The sequence below is a fragment of the Dryas octopetala genome, chromosome 7 (genome assembly GCF_963921425.1).
Source record: "Dryas octopetala chromosome 7, drDryOcto1.1, whole genome shotgun sequence".
NCBI lineage: Eukaryota > Viridiplantae > Streptophyta > Magnoliopsida > Rosales > Rosaceae > Dryas > Dryas octopetala.
This window is the reverse complement of record NC_141372.1, coordinates 10,377,454-10,395,642: the sequence shown is the minus strand read 5'-3', so window position 1 is coordinate 10,395,642 and position 18,189 is coordinate 10,377,454. Positions and strand designations below refer to the sequence as shown.

The window sequence follows — 18,189 nt, the reverse complement described above, 5'->3', positions numbered from 1 at the left end:
GGCATTTAAAAATAGCCACATGTACAAAAATTAATAAAAAAATAAAAAAACCCATTAAAATTATATTAAATAGAAAAAAAAAAAGACAAAAAAAAAAAAAAAAAACCAGCCCCTCCCTGCCCGACTTCACCTCCCTACCTAGCCCCTTCCCTCCCCCTTCCTCCCCTACCAATCCCCGCCCCTCCCTCTGCCACCCAGCCCCAGCTAACTCCATCGCACCCCCCACCCAGCCTGCCCCTATCCTGCCCAACCCAGCCTCTTCCTCTTCCTCTTCCCCGACGCCCCTCACCCCCAACACCCCCCCCCGGTGCCCCCTCTCCCAGCAACACCACTAGGTTCTCACCTCCTCGGCACGGTGAGTCCCTTGGCACCTTCAATTTGGTCATCTGAGCTGCGACGGCGGCGATTCGAAGGGAAAGACGGTCGGGCTCCACCGTTGACTTTCTGTTCCCAGCAGCGATGCGAGGTCGGACCACTCTTAATTGAATCCTCTCGTTGTTTTGAGCATGTTGGTGCCTTTGGATCGATCATCGAACCACCGAGTCTCATGAATCGAACCTGATAAGCCAACGACATTTTGTTCTGTTTGTGAATTTTGTGTTGTTTTGTGGTAGTTGTGCTGGTCTAGAATGTTAGAAGGGGAGGAGGCTGAAAAAATTCTAGAGAGAGTTGCAGAAAGAGAAGGAGGCCAAACTCGCTGGAGAGAGAGAGAGAGAGAGAGAAAGAGAAAGAGAAAGAGAAAGAGTAATATGTAAGAGAGAGTTGCAGAGAGTCGGGGAAGAGAAAGTGCTAGAGAGGAAAGGAAGAGGCTGGGTTGGGCAGGATAGGGGCGGGCTGGGGTGGGGGGGTGCGATGGAGCTGGCTGGGGCTGGGTGGCAAAGGGAGGGGCGGGGATTGGTGGAAGAAGGAGGTGTTGCAGAGGGGAGGGGAGGCAAAGAGAAAAAGAAAGAGAAAGTGAGAGGAGGGAGGTGGGTCGGGTCTGGTCGGGGTGGGGTGAGGTGGGGTGGGGTGGCAGGGGGAAGCTGTGGCCTGGGTTTAGGGGGCAAGGACGGGGGATGTGGAGGGGGTGGCCTGGGTCGGGGAGGAAGGGGGAATGAGGGGGCTAGGTGGGGAGGTGAGGCTGGGCAGGGGAGGCCGGGCCTGGCTTCGTTTTTTTTTTTTTTTTCAATTTTATATAATTTTAAGGGTTTTATTGATTTTTTTATAAATTTTTGTCCACGTGGCTTTTTTTTTCAAGACAAGTCAACGTTTAGTAGTGGGTCCGCTTGTGCCACGTCAGCGCCACATAGGCAGTTAACGGTCCTTCTAGCGGTCAAAGTAACGGAGGTACTAAGTTGACGAAATATTGAAGTTGATGTACCCAAATGAAAGTTTTTGAACATGAGGGACCTAATTAACAAGTGATGTATAGTTGAGGTATATATTTGTAATTAACCCTTTTAAAAATATTATTATCTTTAAATGTGGGGAAAAAAATGAAAATACCCCTGCCACATCAGCAGATAACGGTTTCTTTGACAGAAAAATTAACGGAGGTACTATTTTGACACAAAATGAAAGTTAAGGTACTTTTTGTCAAGTTTTCAAAGTTGGGGTACTAAGTAGAAAATCAGTGTATAATTGAAGTACTTATGGATAATTTGCTCTTAAAACGAAAGAGAAAATTACATATTTAGTCCAGTTATTTTATACCTAGTTCAATTTTGGTCCACAATCTTTTTTAAGTTCTATTTTGGTCCATTAATTTCTCTACTTGTTCAATAAAGATCCAGATTTGTTTTCTCAAATTTGGCATGCCTTTTACCCTATCAAATCTCACCCAAATTCAGCAAACATATACTTGTTTTAAAGCTATGCATTTCTTCTTTACAACCATATAAAGATCATTCAAATTGGAGTTCTAAAACTCAAAATAATTGACCCCAAAATAGGGTACCCGAAACTGCCAATTTTTCAAACTTCACCCAATCTCAATTCTCTTAGATTCTAACACTCCAAATTTGTTTTTATGACTAAGAAATGATGAAATATAACCTATACTTCAGTTATAATTGAAGAAAACACAACTCAAAAGATTTAAAGTCACAAATCTGGATCTTTATTGAACAAATGAAACAATTAGTGAATCAAAAGAGAATTTAAAAAAGATCGTAGACCAAAATTGAACTACGTATAAAATAAGTGGACCAAATATGTAATTTCCTCTAAAACGAAATCTAAAATATTAAGGGTTTTTTTTTTCAATTCATTATAGAAAATAAGCTTTTTTTAAGGTCCACTATCAACAAGCAATTCTCAATGCAGTCCACTTTAATAAAATCACCTTAAAGAATGTGCTGGGCACAGAGTCGAACGCTCCTAGCCTTTTTTTTCGCGTCAAGAGAATTGCCACTGTGAGATAGTGGCAATTCCCATTGCACAACAGCACAAAAAAACAATGCAACTTGTATAAATCTTCAACCTTTTTTATGCATAAACATGTTAAAAAAATCATAAAACGAACACAAAACACAAAAATTCAAGCTTTTGGAATAAAAAAATCTTAATTTAACAGTAACAATAATTGCCACTATCCAAGTAGTAACTAGCTATCTGAGAAAATAGTTACTGCTCCACAGTAACAATCGCCCAGCACTTCCAGATCATGCCCAACATTTCCAGATCACAACAATACTTCCAGATCTTAGTTCACCGACCTCCTTTAAGGCTCCAACAATGAGATATGGTGAAGAACAGAGATAATAAAGAGAGAGAGAGAGATCAGACAAAGCAAAGAGAGAGAACATAAAGAGCTGATAATGAGAGAGAGAACAAAGAGTGAGATTGGAGGGATAGAGTTCAGAGAGAGAGATCGATGGTTGTGGTCTTGTCGGCCTTACTTGCCGGATGACGATATGGTTCGATCGGAGAAGAAGATGGAGAGAGAGAGAGACCATCGGAGAAGGAGAGAGAGATGGAGAGAGAGAGAGAGAGAGAGAGAGAGAGAGAGAGAGAGAACTAACATTTAAAAAAAAATGAGTTTTAAACTAATTAAGTGGACTTTGTTATGATATAGATAAAGTAGGTGAATTTAATTATCATTAAGAGTCCAAAAGTGAACTTTATAATAATTATTAGAAATATTAATTAAAATCTTATCTTACCAAATCTAAGAAAAATTCCTAAAATTAATAGAGACTTCTTATTACAAATTATTAAAATAAAATAAATCTTCTAAAATTAAAAGATAGATATGCCGAATACGTAAACTGCATCACATTCTTTCTACTCTTTTTAAGTCCGAGTATTTTCTAAAGTTCCTATGACAAAACCTTTGAGTACTTGGAGGATGAGAGCTTGTCGAGCCCTTTTGGCATGCTTTCCAACAAATAGTAACACTCTGAATCAAAGTGGAAGAGCTGAGCCTCCACAGTCAAGGAGATCGACAAACGATGAATCCAAGGGTGCACTGTACAATTATTCACAATTGCACTAGAAATATTGGAAGCTTGATTAATCAAGTTGTGTGAAATGAGTTTTTCAAAGATCTCTTCTCCTACCTCTTCTGTCGTCTTCTCTTGGGTGGTTTTGATGAAGCCCTCATCAATCCACCAATAAATTAGAGGCCTCTTCTTTATTACAGAAGTCTCAGGGAAGATTGAGAAACTGAGGAAGCACAGCTTTAATTCGATGGTCAAGCAACGTTAGAAGCAAAAGTTAATAACGTTAGAAGCAATTAAAGAGTTTGAAAGAAACAAGTAAATTAGGGTAAATTTAGAAATTGATTGAATAAAATAAATAAATAATATAGGAGTGCATGATGACTATTAGAGAGTGCAAGTAACGGCTTTCTTTGTGAATTCTGTTTTTTTAGGAGACCCTATTGGCACTCTCTAAAAGTCATTGTACACTCCTTCTATTTTTCTTATTCTTTTAATTTCACTTTATTAATTTAATTGTCAAAACTGTCCACAATTGTTTATAACTTCTAAAGCATATATATAAACAACATATATATTAGACCAAGTCATTGAAGTTAATTAAGCGTATAAAAATATCCAATACTTCTAAATAACAGTCATTAGAGACTGCAACCATATCCAATACTTCTAAATAACAGTCATTGCAGCCATTGCAGTGAAAAGAGAAATCCAAGTCAAAATTGCACAGTCATTGCAGTCAATATATTGCTTCTAAATTTGGGTTAATGCAAACCTAGCCAGAAGTCCATCTTCACTTTTTTTTCATTCTCTTTTCTTAACAAAGAAGCAAACAAATGCATAATATTTTTTAAGGAAAAAGAAAAACTTCATTGTCCAAACAACAACAAAGCTTTGGAACCCTTGTTATTATTTACCAAAAACAAAAAAATTGAACCATTCTCTTGGGCGCGTCAAAATACAATCACATTCACAAATCACAATGTCGAAATTGTGATATCAACTATTGGGTTGTCAAGAAACCAACCTCAGATGTCAAGTAATAAAGAATGACAAAGACAAAAGACAAATCTTTTACTCAAACTAGAAACCATCAATTCGGGGCGATCCGCTACACAAAAACCCCGACTCCGGCCCAAAAGACTCTGAACTATCAATGACAGTGTGACTGACCAACCCAACTGTTCAAACGGTTATTGGAGCCGGACCCAAGCCCAACGACCCACAACCCGACGGTAACAGAAATAACTGCCCAGGCTCAACAAACGGGTTCCAGTACTGAGTCGACTCGTCTCGCCGCCCACTTCTAATCCTCACCACCAACCTCTTCTCCTCCCTCTTCTCCTTCGCCTCCACGAGCTTCGCCTTCGTCCGCCGAATCAAATCCCACAACCCATCGTTCCTCTTCCGGTTCACGAACAACACCACCAACCTCCCCCTGCAATCCTCCAACCTGTTAAGCAAGTTGATCAACTGAGTCAACTCGGCCGAACTCAGACCCTCAACTCGGTCCTCAACTTCCCTGAACCGGACCAACATTTCGTGCTGAACCGACCCGTAATCCTCCCCCGCCGCCCTCACCACCTCGTACACCAAATTGTTCCTCTGAAGGCTCAGCGACTCAGGCACGTCGCAAATTTGGGCCACGAAATCAACGAGAGCCTGGATTTCATCGACCAAAGACGAGTTCAATAAACCCAGTGCCTTATCTTCTTTGTCTTTCTTGTTCTCCGAGGAGTGAAGATAATACCCAATTGCTCTGGACACCATCAAGCTCTGCTCGACCACCCCAGCGAACCATCTCACCCAACCCGAAAGCTCCCACATACCCAAATCCGAGTTGTCGCAGAACATGGAGAGGTTGAGAAAATTGTGTCCCCCGAAAGAAGGGTAGTAAGCAATTTGGTCCCTGAGAATGAAGGAGCCGTTGGATATGATGTTGTGAATGGTGAAGAGGCACTTGAGGGCCACCGAGGCGCTGCGCGTGGAGTGGAGGCGGTCCATGAGGGCCTCAACGCATGCGCATGCAGTGATGCGCGAGGAACGGCCGAGGGCGAGAACCGCGGCGATTTGGGGCTCCGAGGGAGGCGTATTCGGGTCGTGGGTCGTGGCGCGGAGGACGGCGAGGTGTACGGAGGACGCGTGGCGGTTGAGAGAGAAGGCTGCTTTGATGATGGAGACTTTGTCTTTTAGAATGCCGACGAGGGTCCGGCCCATTGCGGGTGCTGGAAGACGAAGAATGCAAAGTGAGAAGAAAGTGGAAGGGAGCCGGACGTATAAAATGTCACAAGTAGACACGCTTTTACACTTCCACATGTCGCGTCACAAATGTGTGCCCGTTTTTTTTGTTTTTACTTGATTTTTAATTTTTTTAAAAGAGAATATATTTATAAATATAGTACATAAAAAATGACATTTCATTTAAATCAATAAAACATTTTAATATTACATAATGAAAGATGTAAAATTTTTTTTGTTTTCCATAAAGGTGAATAACTTTTGAAATTATATCCTACTTTAGTCACTAAGTCTAAGATGATGTCATGTATTTTAGTGTATTGAAAAATATTAATTTACCCTCTTTTTTTTTCATTACTTATGAGCGTAAAATTACAACGTTGTCCTTGATTTAGTTTAGCGTATAGAAATGGAATATAGGGCCCGTTTGGTTCAAGTTTTGGAGGCCTGGGAATAAGAAATCAATTTCATTCTCACGTTTGGTAAGTACAAGAAAATGAAATCAATTCTTGGCCTAAGAGAATCTAATGTCCTTATTGGGGGGAAAAAAAAAACTCTTACTTCAGCTTGGGTTTTATTTTCCCCTTCTTGGGAAATCATTTATTGCTTCTTTTTGGACAAAACTAACTCTGTTATTATTTCAAAATAAATAATAGATAAGAGTATAATTGGAAAACTAATACTTTTCATTTCAAATTCCCAGTTTACTTTCCCAAGTTTACCAAACACAAGAAAAAAAATTTCACATTCTCTTCCCCTGAAACATGTAAAGGAATTGATTTCCCAAGAAATCAATTCTGTGAACCAAACGGTCCCTTAGGGTGTAGAAATTGAGTGCAGAGTATATAAATGAAGTTTAGGGTTTAGAAATAGAGTTCTGGAACTTATGGCTTAGGGTTTAGTTTTGGGTTTTGGGAAAAAGTTAAACCCTAAGACGTTTTGCTTTATAGCAGTCAAACACAAACATAATACAAATCTAAATTTGAATAGTAATGTATGATTATTAATCTATTGTAATTTACCTTTTTTCATTTTGGTCACTAAAATAAAATTATAAAAAAATACATTAATTAATATGTAATTGTGAAAAATTTTATTGATTTATTTGTAATTGGCCCTTATAAATATATATATATATATATATATACAAATTAACAGTTAGACAAATAACAAAACAAGTATAGAATATGGATTTACTATAGATTTCTTTTGTGTGTCATGATTCTGCAATTGTGGGGAGTGTAAATACTGATGTTTTGTTATAAGCCAATTTTATTTAGGCTTTTTTACTCAAATACCACCTGAAGTATAAAGGGTGTGCTCAAATACCACCTAAACTTTTTTTCTTGTCAATTTACCACCTGAACTTTCACATATTGGCCAATTTACCACCTACCGTTATTTTAGTTAAATTTTCTGTTTATTTCAAGGGTATTTTCGTCATTTATATAAAAAAAGCATTTTAAATATTTAAAAAAAATCTAATTAAACCCCCTAAAAAAAAGGGTATTTTCATTTTCTATTTTTTTAGTTTTTATTTTTTTTTTCTAATTATATTTTAAAAATTTTTTTTAAAATAATAATATTTTTTTATTGTATTCAAGGGCAAAATGGGAAGTTTGGGAAATTTTTTGATGATTTAACAGAAAAATGGATGTTAGGTGGCAAATTAGCACATATTAATAATTTCAGGTGGTAAATTGGCAAGAAAAAAAGTTTGGGTGGTATTTGAGCACACCCCCTGTAGTTTAGGTGCTATTTGGGTAAAAAAGCCTTTTATTTATTAAAATTTCAAGTGATTTCTTTCAATTTTTTATAAAAAAATTTCTCTTAGTGATCTAGATGCATGAAATTAAATTTCGAAAATATTCAATTTTTTGAGGTTTCGAAATATTATCTAAACGAAATTATCGAAATTTTGTTAAAAATTTAAATTGTTTTAGTTTAATTTCTAACAAAATCCAAATTTCATATTTTTAAACCTCAAAATTCGAAATTTAATTTTCTGTCTAGATGTAAATATAAATGATCTTCACAAATAAGTTATGCATAAATTTACCGAAAAGGTTCAATTATTCACAAAACTAAAGTTCTGTAGATTTATATATAGTAAAAATTTATTTACTTCCTTACATACTTGTCGTGTTGACTCTCCAATTTCAGCCTAGCTCCTCTCTCTTTAGTCTTTGCCATCCGTGTTTTGAAAGGGCAAGTAATCAAATTTGCAATATGGTAAGCAATCACTATTATAGGAATTGACTTTTCCAAAGTCCAATTAGATGCTTCTTCGTGCTTAGTCCACCACCAAGAAACAAAAAGGAAAAGCATGATTAAAACCTTTGTAGACTTTTGTCCCCATAAAAAAAGCTCTGTACACTTTTATTTAAAAAAAAAAAAAAAACAAAGAGAAATTTTTTTTTTTTGCGCAAGCAAAGAGAAAAACAAAGAAAAATTATTTGAGCAAAGAGAATGCTAACTATCTTCCTCTCTGAGTTTCTCTCTTGTTATTCTTATTTTGTAGCTGAGAAAAAATATCTAGCATTCCTCTTTCACTAATAAAATCTCTTAAGATATATCCTACTACTATTGGTCAAAAAAAGATATATCCTACTAATAACATCGACTTGAGCTTTAAAGTCTTTCTATCCACATCTATCCTTCATTCTAAAATATCTGGACATCCTGAGTTCTGTTTTTTCTTTTTGTAAATCTTGACCATGAAGAAATACTCAAAAGTCAAATCCAAGTCTGATTGTTTTCGGGCGGACAAGAATGACTATTATTGGATTGGGTCGCTAACGAAATTTGATCCAACAATTTTGTGTCTTTTTTAGGGAATTGGTGCTTATACAGCTATTAACCTATTTGCGCTAGAATTTGCCCGAAGTACCACAATATTTGGGACCAGAGGTGTACAGCCGGCCGGGCTAGGCCGGCCCAATTAATTAATTAAATTATTTTAAGTTTCAATTATTATTTAATAAATCAAAGACTTAATTTTTAAAATTAATAAAAAATGTCAATATAAATTAAAAAAACCAATCAAGTTTGTAATTGAATATATAATTGAATTTTAGTTTTTTAGAAATATTTTTATTTATGAAACTAAAAATTAGTCTTTAAATTTCTAAAAAATAATTGAGACGGGTCAGCCCAACCCAAGATGTGCTCGTGCCGGGCCAGCTCAATTGGATAGAAAACTATGGCCCAACTCGGCCTATAAGTACAGGTCAGGCCAACTTTAAACAGTATGTGTCCGTGCCAGACTCGAGCGGGCCCGGCCCGATGTACACCTCTAATTTTAGGCCTAAAATAGAGGCAATTTGATTACAAAAGGGGAGAGTCTACTCTTTAAATCCAACAAAATTTTTTCAAATATTTACAATTTAACCCTAATTGTAAAAAAAAAAAAAAAATTTCAAAACCATTACACAGCCCCAACGTCACCCTCCCTAGTCCCTCCCACCTTGTTGATGGCACCACCACCTGTCACATCTCCAGCCCAGTACCAGCTGACAATGCTCCCTCCTTTCTTCTCTTTACTTCTCTCTCTCCTCACTTCTTTATCCTTTTCTCTCATTCTTAACGTATATAGTGTGAGAATGTTAATTATTTTGTCCCACATTTAAAATATAGCATTTTGTAAGTGCTTACAAGTATCTTTGGTCTATCTTTTTATTGCTAATTGGTTTTGGGTTCAGACAATGAGAGATTAACTATTATCCACTAGACCAAATGGTTATTGGTCAATTGGTTTTGGGTTGGATGCTCCAATTTCCTACATGATATCAAAGTAGGTTCACCTACATGTTAGGCCAAGTGGCGACACGTGCTTCACGTCATCCAAAATAATTTGTCCACTTGTTAGCTTAAGTAACACTACATGTGCAAGGGCGTGTGAGAATGTGAAGTGTGTTGTCCCACATTGAAAAATTATAGTCTTCTTTAAGTGTTTATAAGGGGCTTGAGTCTTTCCACCTATTACTAATTGGTTTTGAGTTGAATATTCTAATTTCCTTCGTATAAGACGGCAATGTAATGGAATATAATTGAATTTATCATTTCCATTTTCACCCACCATGTAAACGAGGACTCTAGGTCCTGATACAATTTTCTGAAACCATTTTTTTCTCTTACTAACATGATAAAAATCATCAATATATATTGCTTCAAATGTAATGATCGGTTATTAATTAATGATGTGGTCAATGTGGTTGGTCATTGTGAAGAAGCATAATGAAAATAGACCACTCCTCGCAAGTTACTGATATATAGAACTAACCAAATAATTATTCCTTATATTACATAGAGCCAAAGATGCGATCATACATGTTCAATCAGATTCATCATGTTATCAGCCATGAAATAAAGACATACCTAATGAATCAATCTTCTTCAGTTTGATCTGGGCAAGAAAAGATCTTCCACTCTCTCCAACAGTCTGTATGCTCTATCTCTCAATGAGGCAAGACAATTGAACTGATAAAGTTATGAAAGCAAGGACCTTATTGTAACACCCTGAATTTCTAGCTTATATTAATTTTGTTACTTAAGCTGTTAACCTTATTCTAACTATTTTTTTTAAAGGAATTGAAGTTTTCCTTAACTTTGTTTTAACTAACTTGGACCTTTGGTCGTGATTTTGGAGTTTAGTTGTGTGAAAATAAATTTTTGTGAAAGGGAATTCAGTAGTATGGAGATTATTTTATTTATTTTTATTTTTTGAAATTAAATTATGAGAGGAGAATTTTTCATAATTTTTTAAAAATTATTTGACTATTTTAAGGCTATCGAAAATTAGTACTCATCGTTACGAGTCCGTAGGATTTTTCGGGGAATAATTTGGAGTCCCGAGCTATTTTTGGTAAATTTCTGAAGTTGGAAGAATTAGAAAAATAGAAAAAAGAATTAAATTAAAGTTTGTTGTTGACTGGGCTGACAAATGGCGACGTGGCGCAGCGTAATTGGCAAAGGCGCACTGACACGGCAATGATTAGGCGCGAGTCAGCGAGCTCACGAGCTCGCGTTGAGACCAGCCACATTGAATCACTCACCCATCTTCTAATCGATCATAGCTATTGCACCTCATTAATCCCCTTTCAATCTTGATCGTCCGTTGCACATGAAGAACCGGTCAGCCCTCTTTGACCCGCATGCACAGTAACGGGCCAACCCAGATCCGTTTCCTCTCTAGAAACGGTCGATCCGCCGGGTTTTCTGACCCAATTCGTGTATTTTGTGTGTTTTTCACACTTTTGTGAATCCTATCCCACATTAGAGAATTAGAGAAACTTTCACCTCATTTTGCCTATAAATAGAGACTCTTGTACCTCATTTTCACTTGTATCACCCAGTGAAGTTTGAGATACTCACTCTTTGGTTCTTTAGGAGCCTCTCTAAGAAGAGACATACCAAAAGAGAAGAAAATTCTCATAGTCTAAAAGATTTTTTTTTTTGAGACCTTGCCAAGGAAGATGAGCCCTTAGGAGTGGAGTCTAGCTTTGGAGGTCTACAACCGAGTAAGTCTTTTATTTATTTTTCTGATTTATTTATTTATTTTTCTTAAGTTTAATATTAGGTTGCATACTTATATTAATTAAGTATGATTTATTTATTAATTAAGCATGCCTAGGTTTATTTTTGAAATTTAAATGCTTAATTTATTTGGTTAATTAAGCATGATTAGTTGTAACCTTAACTTGGATTTAAGCTATTAAATTAGTTTTAACCTTAACTTAGAGATTAAATTAGATTTAAAATATTATTCAAGCTTGATTAATTAATAGAATATTTTGGAGAAATACTAATTAATTAAATACTTGGATAATACTTAGGTTTAATTTATTTTAACATAAATTAATTTGTGAAATCGCTTTAAACCAAGGCAATTAGTCAAGTGGTTTGACTTTAAAATTAACTTGAAACTTAGAAACTCTAAAGAGTAGAGTTTAGTCCACTTAGTACTAGAGTCTTTAGGGACGTGCGACCTAAAAGGATGGGTCATAACGAGATTGTGTTGAAATTAACTTTTGACTAATTTGTTGTATTGTCGGACACTAGGAACACCAGTTACCGAATGATTTCTTTGTGACATGACAAGAAGGCGTTGGATTCTAGACGGATAAGGATGCATAGGCTATGTAAGAGAATATGTGAAGAGCATTAGATTTCAGGTAGGGGAATTTATCCTACATTCTTGACTATGAATTTTGTGTGTGTTTATATTTTTAAATTGTTATAACATGCTATGATCTATGAGTATAGGTAGCATTGTTCACACATGACCCTGGGTGCAAGTCCCTAAACCTTCTAGAAGTAATTAGTCAAAGTTATGGGGTGCCTAGCCAAGCTAATACGTGTGACGTGTTCTTGTGCGAAGCCAGGGCTCATAACCAATCAATTGGCAGATGGTACGATTCTCAAATCCCTACCTCTGTGGTTGTTGTATTCTCACTATGAATGATTATTGTGAATTTGTATGTTTATAATCATAATTGTTGTACAACCGAGTCATAAATGTTTTAAAAGTATTTCAAAGGAAATGTTTGAAGAACTTGTTTTGGATGATTTAAGAATTCGATGAAAAATGATTTTCACTATGTTTTTCACTATGAATGGTTTTGTGGTTTTCAAACCTAGCAGGGTCCCCTGAGGAAAGTTATAATTGTATGAGATGCTTACCCCTTACATTGTTTTTGTGTTCTTTGTTTATTGAATGTTTTTTATAGGTACGAGCATGGTAAAGAGACGAACTTGGACAATGGTCGAGCAGAGCAGCATCTTGAGATTTGTCAACTTCCTGGATTCAATTGGTGTTGTTATTTGATTGATATCTCGTGTCGAGTATATTTTGTTGATTTTTCCTCTATTGATTGGAGATAGTTTTGAGTATTTACTTTAATTATACGTTTGCATAGTTTTGAAACATTTATTCTATGCTTTATATATATTTCGAATTTATTTAATTCTTCAAGACTGCAATGAACTACCGTAACCTTGGAGGTTGGTTTTATAAAGAAGTATTATTTTTATTTCTCATGTTTTCCACTATTTATTATCTCTTATCCAACCCAGTCCCATTATTTTAAAAAAACTTAGTCTATTTTGCATATCTTGTGGGATTAACACTTGATTGAGTAACATTAGTCTCTTGGGGAATTCAAGATATGTGCCTCTGTTGCATAATCGAGATTTGGGGTGTGACACTTGTCTTATATAGATGTCATATGCTAGAAACCTACCCATCATAGGTTTCATGTCATGTACTTGATACATCTTAATCTAATTCTATATTTTATTTGGGCTTTATTAAGACTCATATAATTAGGCCCAAATACCATAATATTAATCACAATATTATAGTTATTTGATATATTACATATATTATCTTTTACTTTATTTGCAAAGTGTCACCTATGAGAAAGTGAAAGTGGATAAAAGACTTCACCCGCTGCTAACGATGCTTCTTGTTTTGTGTTTACTGACATAATGGAAAAAGAGGATTGAATTGGTTTGTCACCGTTTGGTAGATCTCGATTTGGGTTTTTCTGCATCATATTTTGATCTGCCTCTTCTTCGAACAAGAATTCCCAGCAAATCCTTGACTCCTCGAATACAATATTGTGTAATCTTAATAATTATATAATATATAGAAAATTATGATTAAATACTAAATATCAATAGTTTTTCAGTAAAGTAGTAAGACACTAATTTTTTCTAGTTTAGGTACTAACTTAGAATAAAACATTTTGGATTAGGTCACAAATCAGTTTGCGATACAATTGTGACTGAACAGTCACAATTGTGACTATTGTTGAAATTCATAAAAATTCAAAGTTTATAAGAGTTTAATGCTTTTGATTTAGGGTTAGGAATGAAGTCATATAATTTAGAGACTAAACATTAAAATTTAAGCCTTGCAAATATTGAAAAAACAACAAATCAATAAAAAAGTTGTGATTATTAGACAGTCACAGCTCGAAAGAACCATGTTTTTTAAAGTTAGTATCTAAATTGAAATTTAGTATCTAAAGTAAAATGACATAAATATTTTGATAGTTAAAATGAAATAACATTAAAATTTGGTATCAAAGTCAATGAACCTTATAATATATCGAATTAGGTTCAAACCACACATACGACTAATGGTCTAGCATATATTTGGAAAATAGGTCGCCGTTACTTGGAAGAGTGCATAGAAAGAGATAGTGATCATTGCTTGCAGGGTGGATTCAAATTCAAGCACGCAACTTTGATTACATTGAAGTCAGCTTATTGGGTTAATGACTTTTATTAGCTTGAAAATGACAAAATGTACATGAAACTAAAGATTATAGATAGTTAACTTAGAAAACTTGGACTTTTAAGACAAAGACACTGATATATATAAAACTTTTTTTTTTTTTTTGGCCATTGATATATATAAAACTTGATAATTGGTTTCCCTGCATTTACATGATCAACTCAGCAAAGCGATCAAAGAAGACTAAAACGCTGCAGATTTAAAACTCAGGTTTGTATTAATTCTCATCAGCAGGCAGATTGCTTTTATACTATCCTAATAATCCGTGTGCCATTATACCTGACATTGACAACATATAAGTACTCTTTAAATTTTTTTTTTTGTTATAATTTTAGTTATTCACATGTTATAACAAAAATATGTGGACGATGAAATTATATTTTTAACGTGTTATAAAATTAGTAAATTAGTAACACTACGTAATAATAATTCAATCACACAAAAAAATTATTTCGTTTAAAATGCTCTACTGGATTGGATTAGTATTTAAGATTGGATAGGGATCGATTGGATTGGAGCTAGAGCATTATTGCAACATGATTGAACTATTGTATAATTTAATTGTAGTATCTAAAACATTAAGATAAGTTGACTCATAACTTTACATGGGATTATTGTCCCATGTTATTTTAGACTATTATCAAATTTAATTATATCCGGTATCGTCGGTTTAATTTATAGGTCACCAAATATGGGTATTGGACAAACACTGTAATTAATTAATGGTCCAATCCCATCTCACATCCTAAACCAAACTGCACAGTGATCCGACAGTAGGAACTATTTTGCATACCCTTACTGTAATAAACTAATAATTAGTCAGTCCAAAATTAAATTAGATTAAAATTTGTCATTCATTATCAAGCATACTTACACTTCTAATTAGTCATCTTTTTTTTTTGGCCATTCACTTCTAATTTGTCATCTAACACTCTTTTTATAAGTATTTTAAAATATTTTAATATTAAATTAATAATAACAAACTGGAATATCAGTTGCACTATCAATCTATTTAATTTCATTGAAACTTATTAATTTTTTAAGGGTATGCAAACTGTAGTGCCCACTTGGCCACTTGGATATATCATTACATAAAAATGAAAAATAAAACTATTGATAAAAAATGAACTTATGAGATGTGGTTTACTGGCTTAACCATTGGGTTTCATAAAAGGCCGAAGGCAAAGACAAGGCCAACCCCGAATAAACAGAGACAAAGAATAAACTTCCAAATCAAGATTAAGAGAATAATAATTAATTCTCAAATATTACGAATTGATAACGCAACTGTGTTGTATCACTACTACTGTATTTTATTACAACAATTTTCTTACACCGATTTTCTCTTACCAATTTGCTCTAAAAAAAAATAAAAACACAAAACAAAAATAAAGTAAATTGAAAAGATATGTACACAAAATATCTCAAACTTGTTTAAATTGTAACAATATTTTAAACCTGGCCTTCCCGCCGTAAAGCATCGGACGAACGATGATCAGACGGTGATCTATTCGATCCCGACGGAGCAGCCACCGAAGATTTAAAGGATACTTGGAACCACTTATAGAAGATTTAAAGGATCTATGGATCAACGGTGTAAGTGTTTATGATGCATTCAGTAAGTCCACATTTAATTTGAAAGCTATATTGATGTGGACAATAAATGACTTTCCTGCTTATGGGAATTTATCTGGATACTCCACAAAGGGTGAAAAAGCATGTCCAGTATGTGGTGTTGACACATGTTCAAAATGGCTGAATTGTGGTAAAAAATTTGCATATATGGGTCACAGAAGGTTTCTTCCACACAATCACCCATTTCGGGTTAAAAAAGATTGGTTTGATGGAACTAAAGAACATGGACGGAAGCCTAGAATATTAACTGGTTCAGATATTCATCAGTTTGTCGAGAATTTTGAAAATGATTGGGGAAAGTCGAAGAATAAGAGAAACAAAAAGAGGAAGAAAGATAGAAGTCCTATTTGGCCATGGAAGAAGAAGTCGATTTTCTTTGAGTTACCATATTGGGAGGTTTGTCGCTTTCCCCTTTATTTTTATTAAATTTTAAAAATACTTCATAGTTTTTGTTGTTGAATTTTAGATAACTTTGGATAATATTGCAGACATTACTATTACGCCACAATTTGGACATGATGCATGTGGAGAAAAATATTTGTGAGAGCATTATTGGTACTCTCTTGAATATGAAAGGCAAGACAAAAGATAGCTTAAATTCTCGTAAAGATTTGGAAGAGATGGGCATAAGAAAAGAACTACATCCAAAAAATGATGGGGCTGGTTTTCTTTGTGCAACTGCATCATATGTCTTATCCATAAAAGAGAAACAAGTTTTCTGTAAAAGGCTATTAAATTTGACATTACCAGATGGTTATAGCTCCAACATTTCAAATCGTGTGTCATTGCAAGATTGCAAGATTTTAAGTCTCAAGTCTCATGATTGTCATGTCCTAATACAACAAGTGTTGTCAGTAGCATTAAGAGGACTTTTGCCAAAGGGACCAAGGGTTGCAATATTCAGATTATGTGCATTTTTCAATGAAGTATGTCAAAGGGTGATTGATAAAAATAAATTAGAAAAACTTGAAGATGATGTTGCAGAGACTTTGTGCATGTTTGAAAGGTTTTTTCCTCCATCCTTCTTTGACATTATGGTTCATTTAGTCATTCACCTTGGACAAGAAGCTAGGATTGGTGGCCCTGTTCATTTTCGTTGGATGTACCCATTTGAAAGGTGACATTCGCAATGTACTTTATTAATTATAACCGAAGTTAATATTAATTATAATTTTTAGTATGACTTTTTCTTGTGATTTAAGTTTATGAAGGTACTAAAAAGCTATGTTAAAAATCGTTCAAGACCTGAGGGATGCATAGCTGAAAAATATTTAGCTGAAGAGATCACACGGTTTTGTAGTGGGTACATGAAACAAGCAGCTGAAATAGGTGTTCAACATAGACGCAATGAGGATTTTGAAGATGAAAAAATAGTAGAAGGACGCCCAATTGGTTATGGAAAGTTGAAGACAATGAATTCTGACATGCTAGAAATTGCTCATCGTTATGTTTTGTTCAATATTTCAGAAGTAAAACCATACAAAGAGTAAGTAAAATTAACATTTGTGGCAGTGAGTTGTATTGGTTTATATTGTTGTTACTCACAGTCTAAATTTCTTGTACAACGTGCATTTAGAGGAACTTAAGCGTTCAGATATGCGTCTTTTGAAAAATGAAAGCCTTTTACAGAAGAGACATATAGATACTTTCAGTGCATGGCTATCAAATAAAGTGAAAAAAAATGGTAGTAGTGAAATGTCACATATGCTGAGGTGGATTGCATGTGGGCCTCTGAACTATGTTGAATCATTTTCTGGTTATATTGTTAATGGAAATCGATTTCACACAAGGAATGCTGAGAAAAGCACACAGAATAGTGGGGTTTCCATTGAAGCATATACAATGTGTCGAGCAAGTGCAAGAGACACTTCACATGTTCTTGGAAAAATACCGTACTTTGGTGTTATAAATGAAATTATTTTGCTAAACTATAGCCATTATAAATTCCCTATCTTTCATTGTGATTGGGCAAATATAAGAAATGGTGTCAAGGTTGAAGATGGGTTTACATTGGTTAATCTCCACCAAGGGCAACATCAATTTGAGAAAGATCCATTTATATTGGCATCACAAGCAAAGCAAGTGTTTTACTCAAGAGAGAATGATACGTCCAACTGGTATGTTGTACTAAAGGCACCACCAAGAGGTTTTTATGAGTTTGAAAATGCTGATGAGAATGATTACACGCCATCTGCACCAGTAGATGTCTCTCGACTTGACCTAAACCTTGATGATGAAGATTATGTTAGACATGATTGTGAGGACATGACTTATAATTCGGTAATTATAATTGTGAATTATTGGTCTATTGGTTTCATTTGCATATATTATTGTTTTACAAATTTTTGTTTATATACCTCTAATAATTTTTGTTTGCTTAACAGAGTGATAATGAAGAGTGACACTAGTAACAGAGCGTGCATGAGCTACTTCCTATAGCTTTCTTTCTGGGTTCCTGTAGCTTTCTTTCATTTGTATATATAATTCCCTGTAACTTTCTTTCATTTGCATATATACCTCTACTAATTTTTGTTTATATTACATTTGCCATTGCTAATTGGACCTACATTGTGCACTGCAGGTCAGACTTGTTTA

General features: G+C 34.8%; 1 protein-coding gene and 1 pseudogene across 1 annotated transcript; one reads left to right on the top strand and one right to left on the bottom strand.

Moving 5' to 3' along the window:
- Positions 1-4,383: 4,383 nt before the first annotated feature.
- Positions 4,384-5,670, bottom strand: LOC147279554 (putative clathrin assembly protein At4g40080 pseudogene; annotated as a pseudogene).
- Positions 5,671-15,450: 9,780 nt separating this feature from the next.
- LOC147279553 (uncharacterized) lies at positions 15,451-17,996 on the top strand. The gene is made up of 6 exons (XM_086252043.1): positions 15,451-15,461; positions 15,561-15,990; positions 16,083-16,711; positions 16,796-17,080; positions 17,142-17,874; positions 17,979-17,996. The coding sequence occupies exons 1-6, from the start codon at positions 15,451-15,453 to the stop codon at positions 17,994-17,996; spliced, it is 2,106 nt and encodes a 701-aa protein (XP_086108169.1).
- Positions 17,997-18,189: the final 193 nt, after the last annotated feature.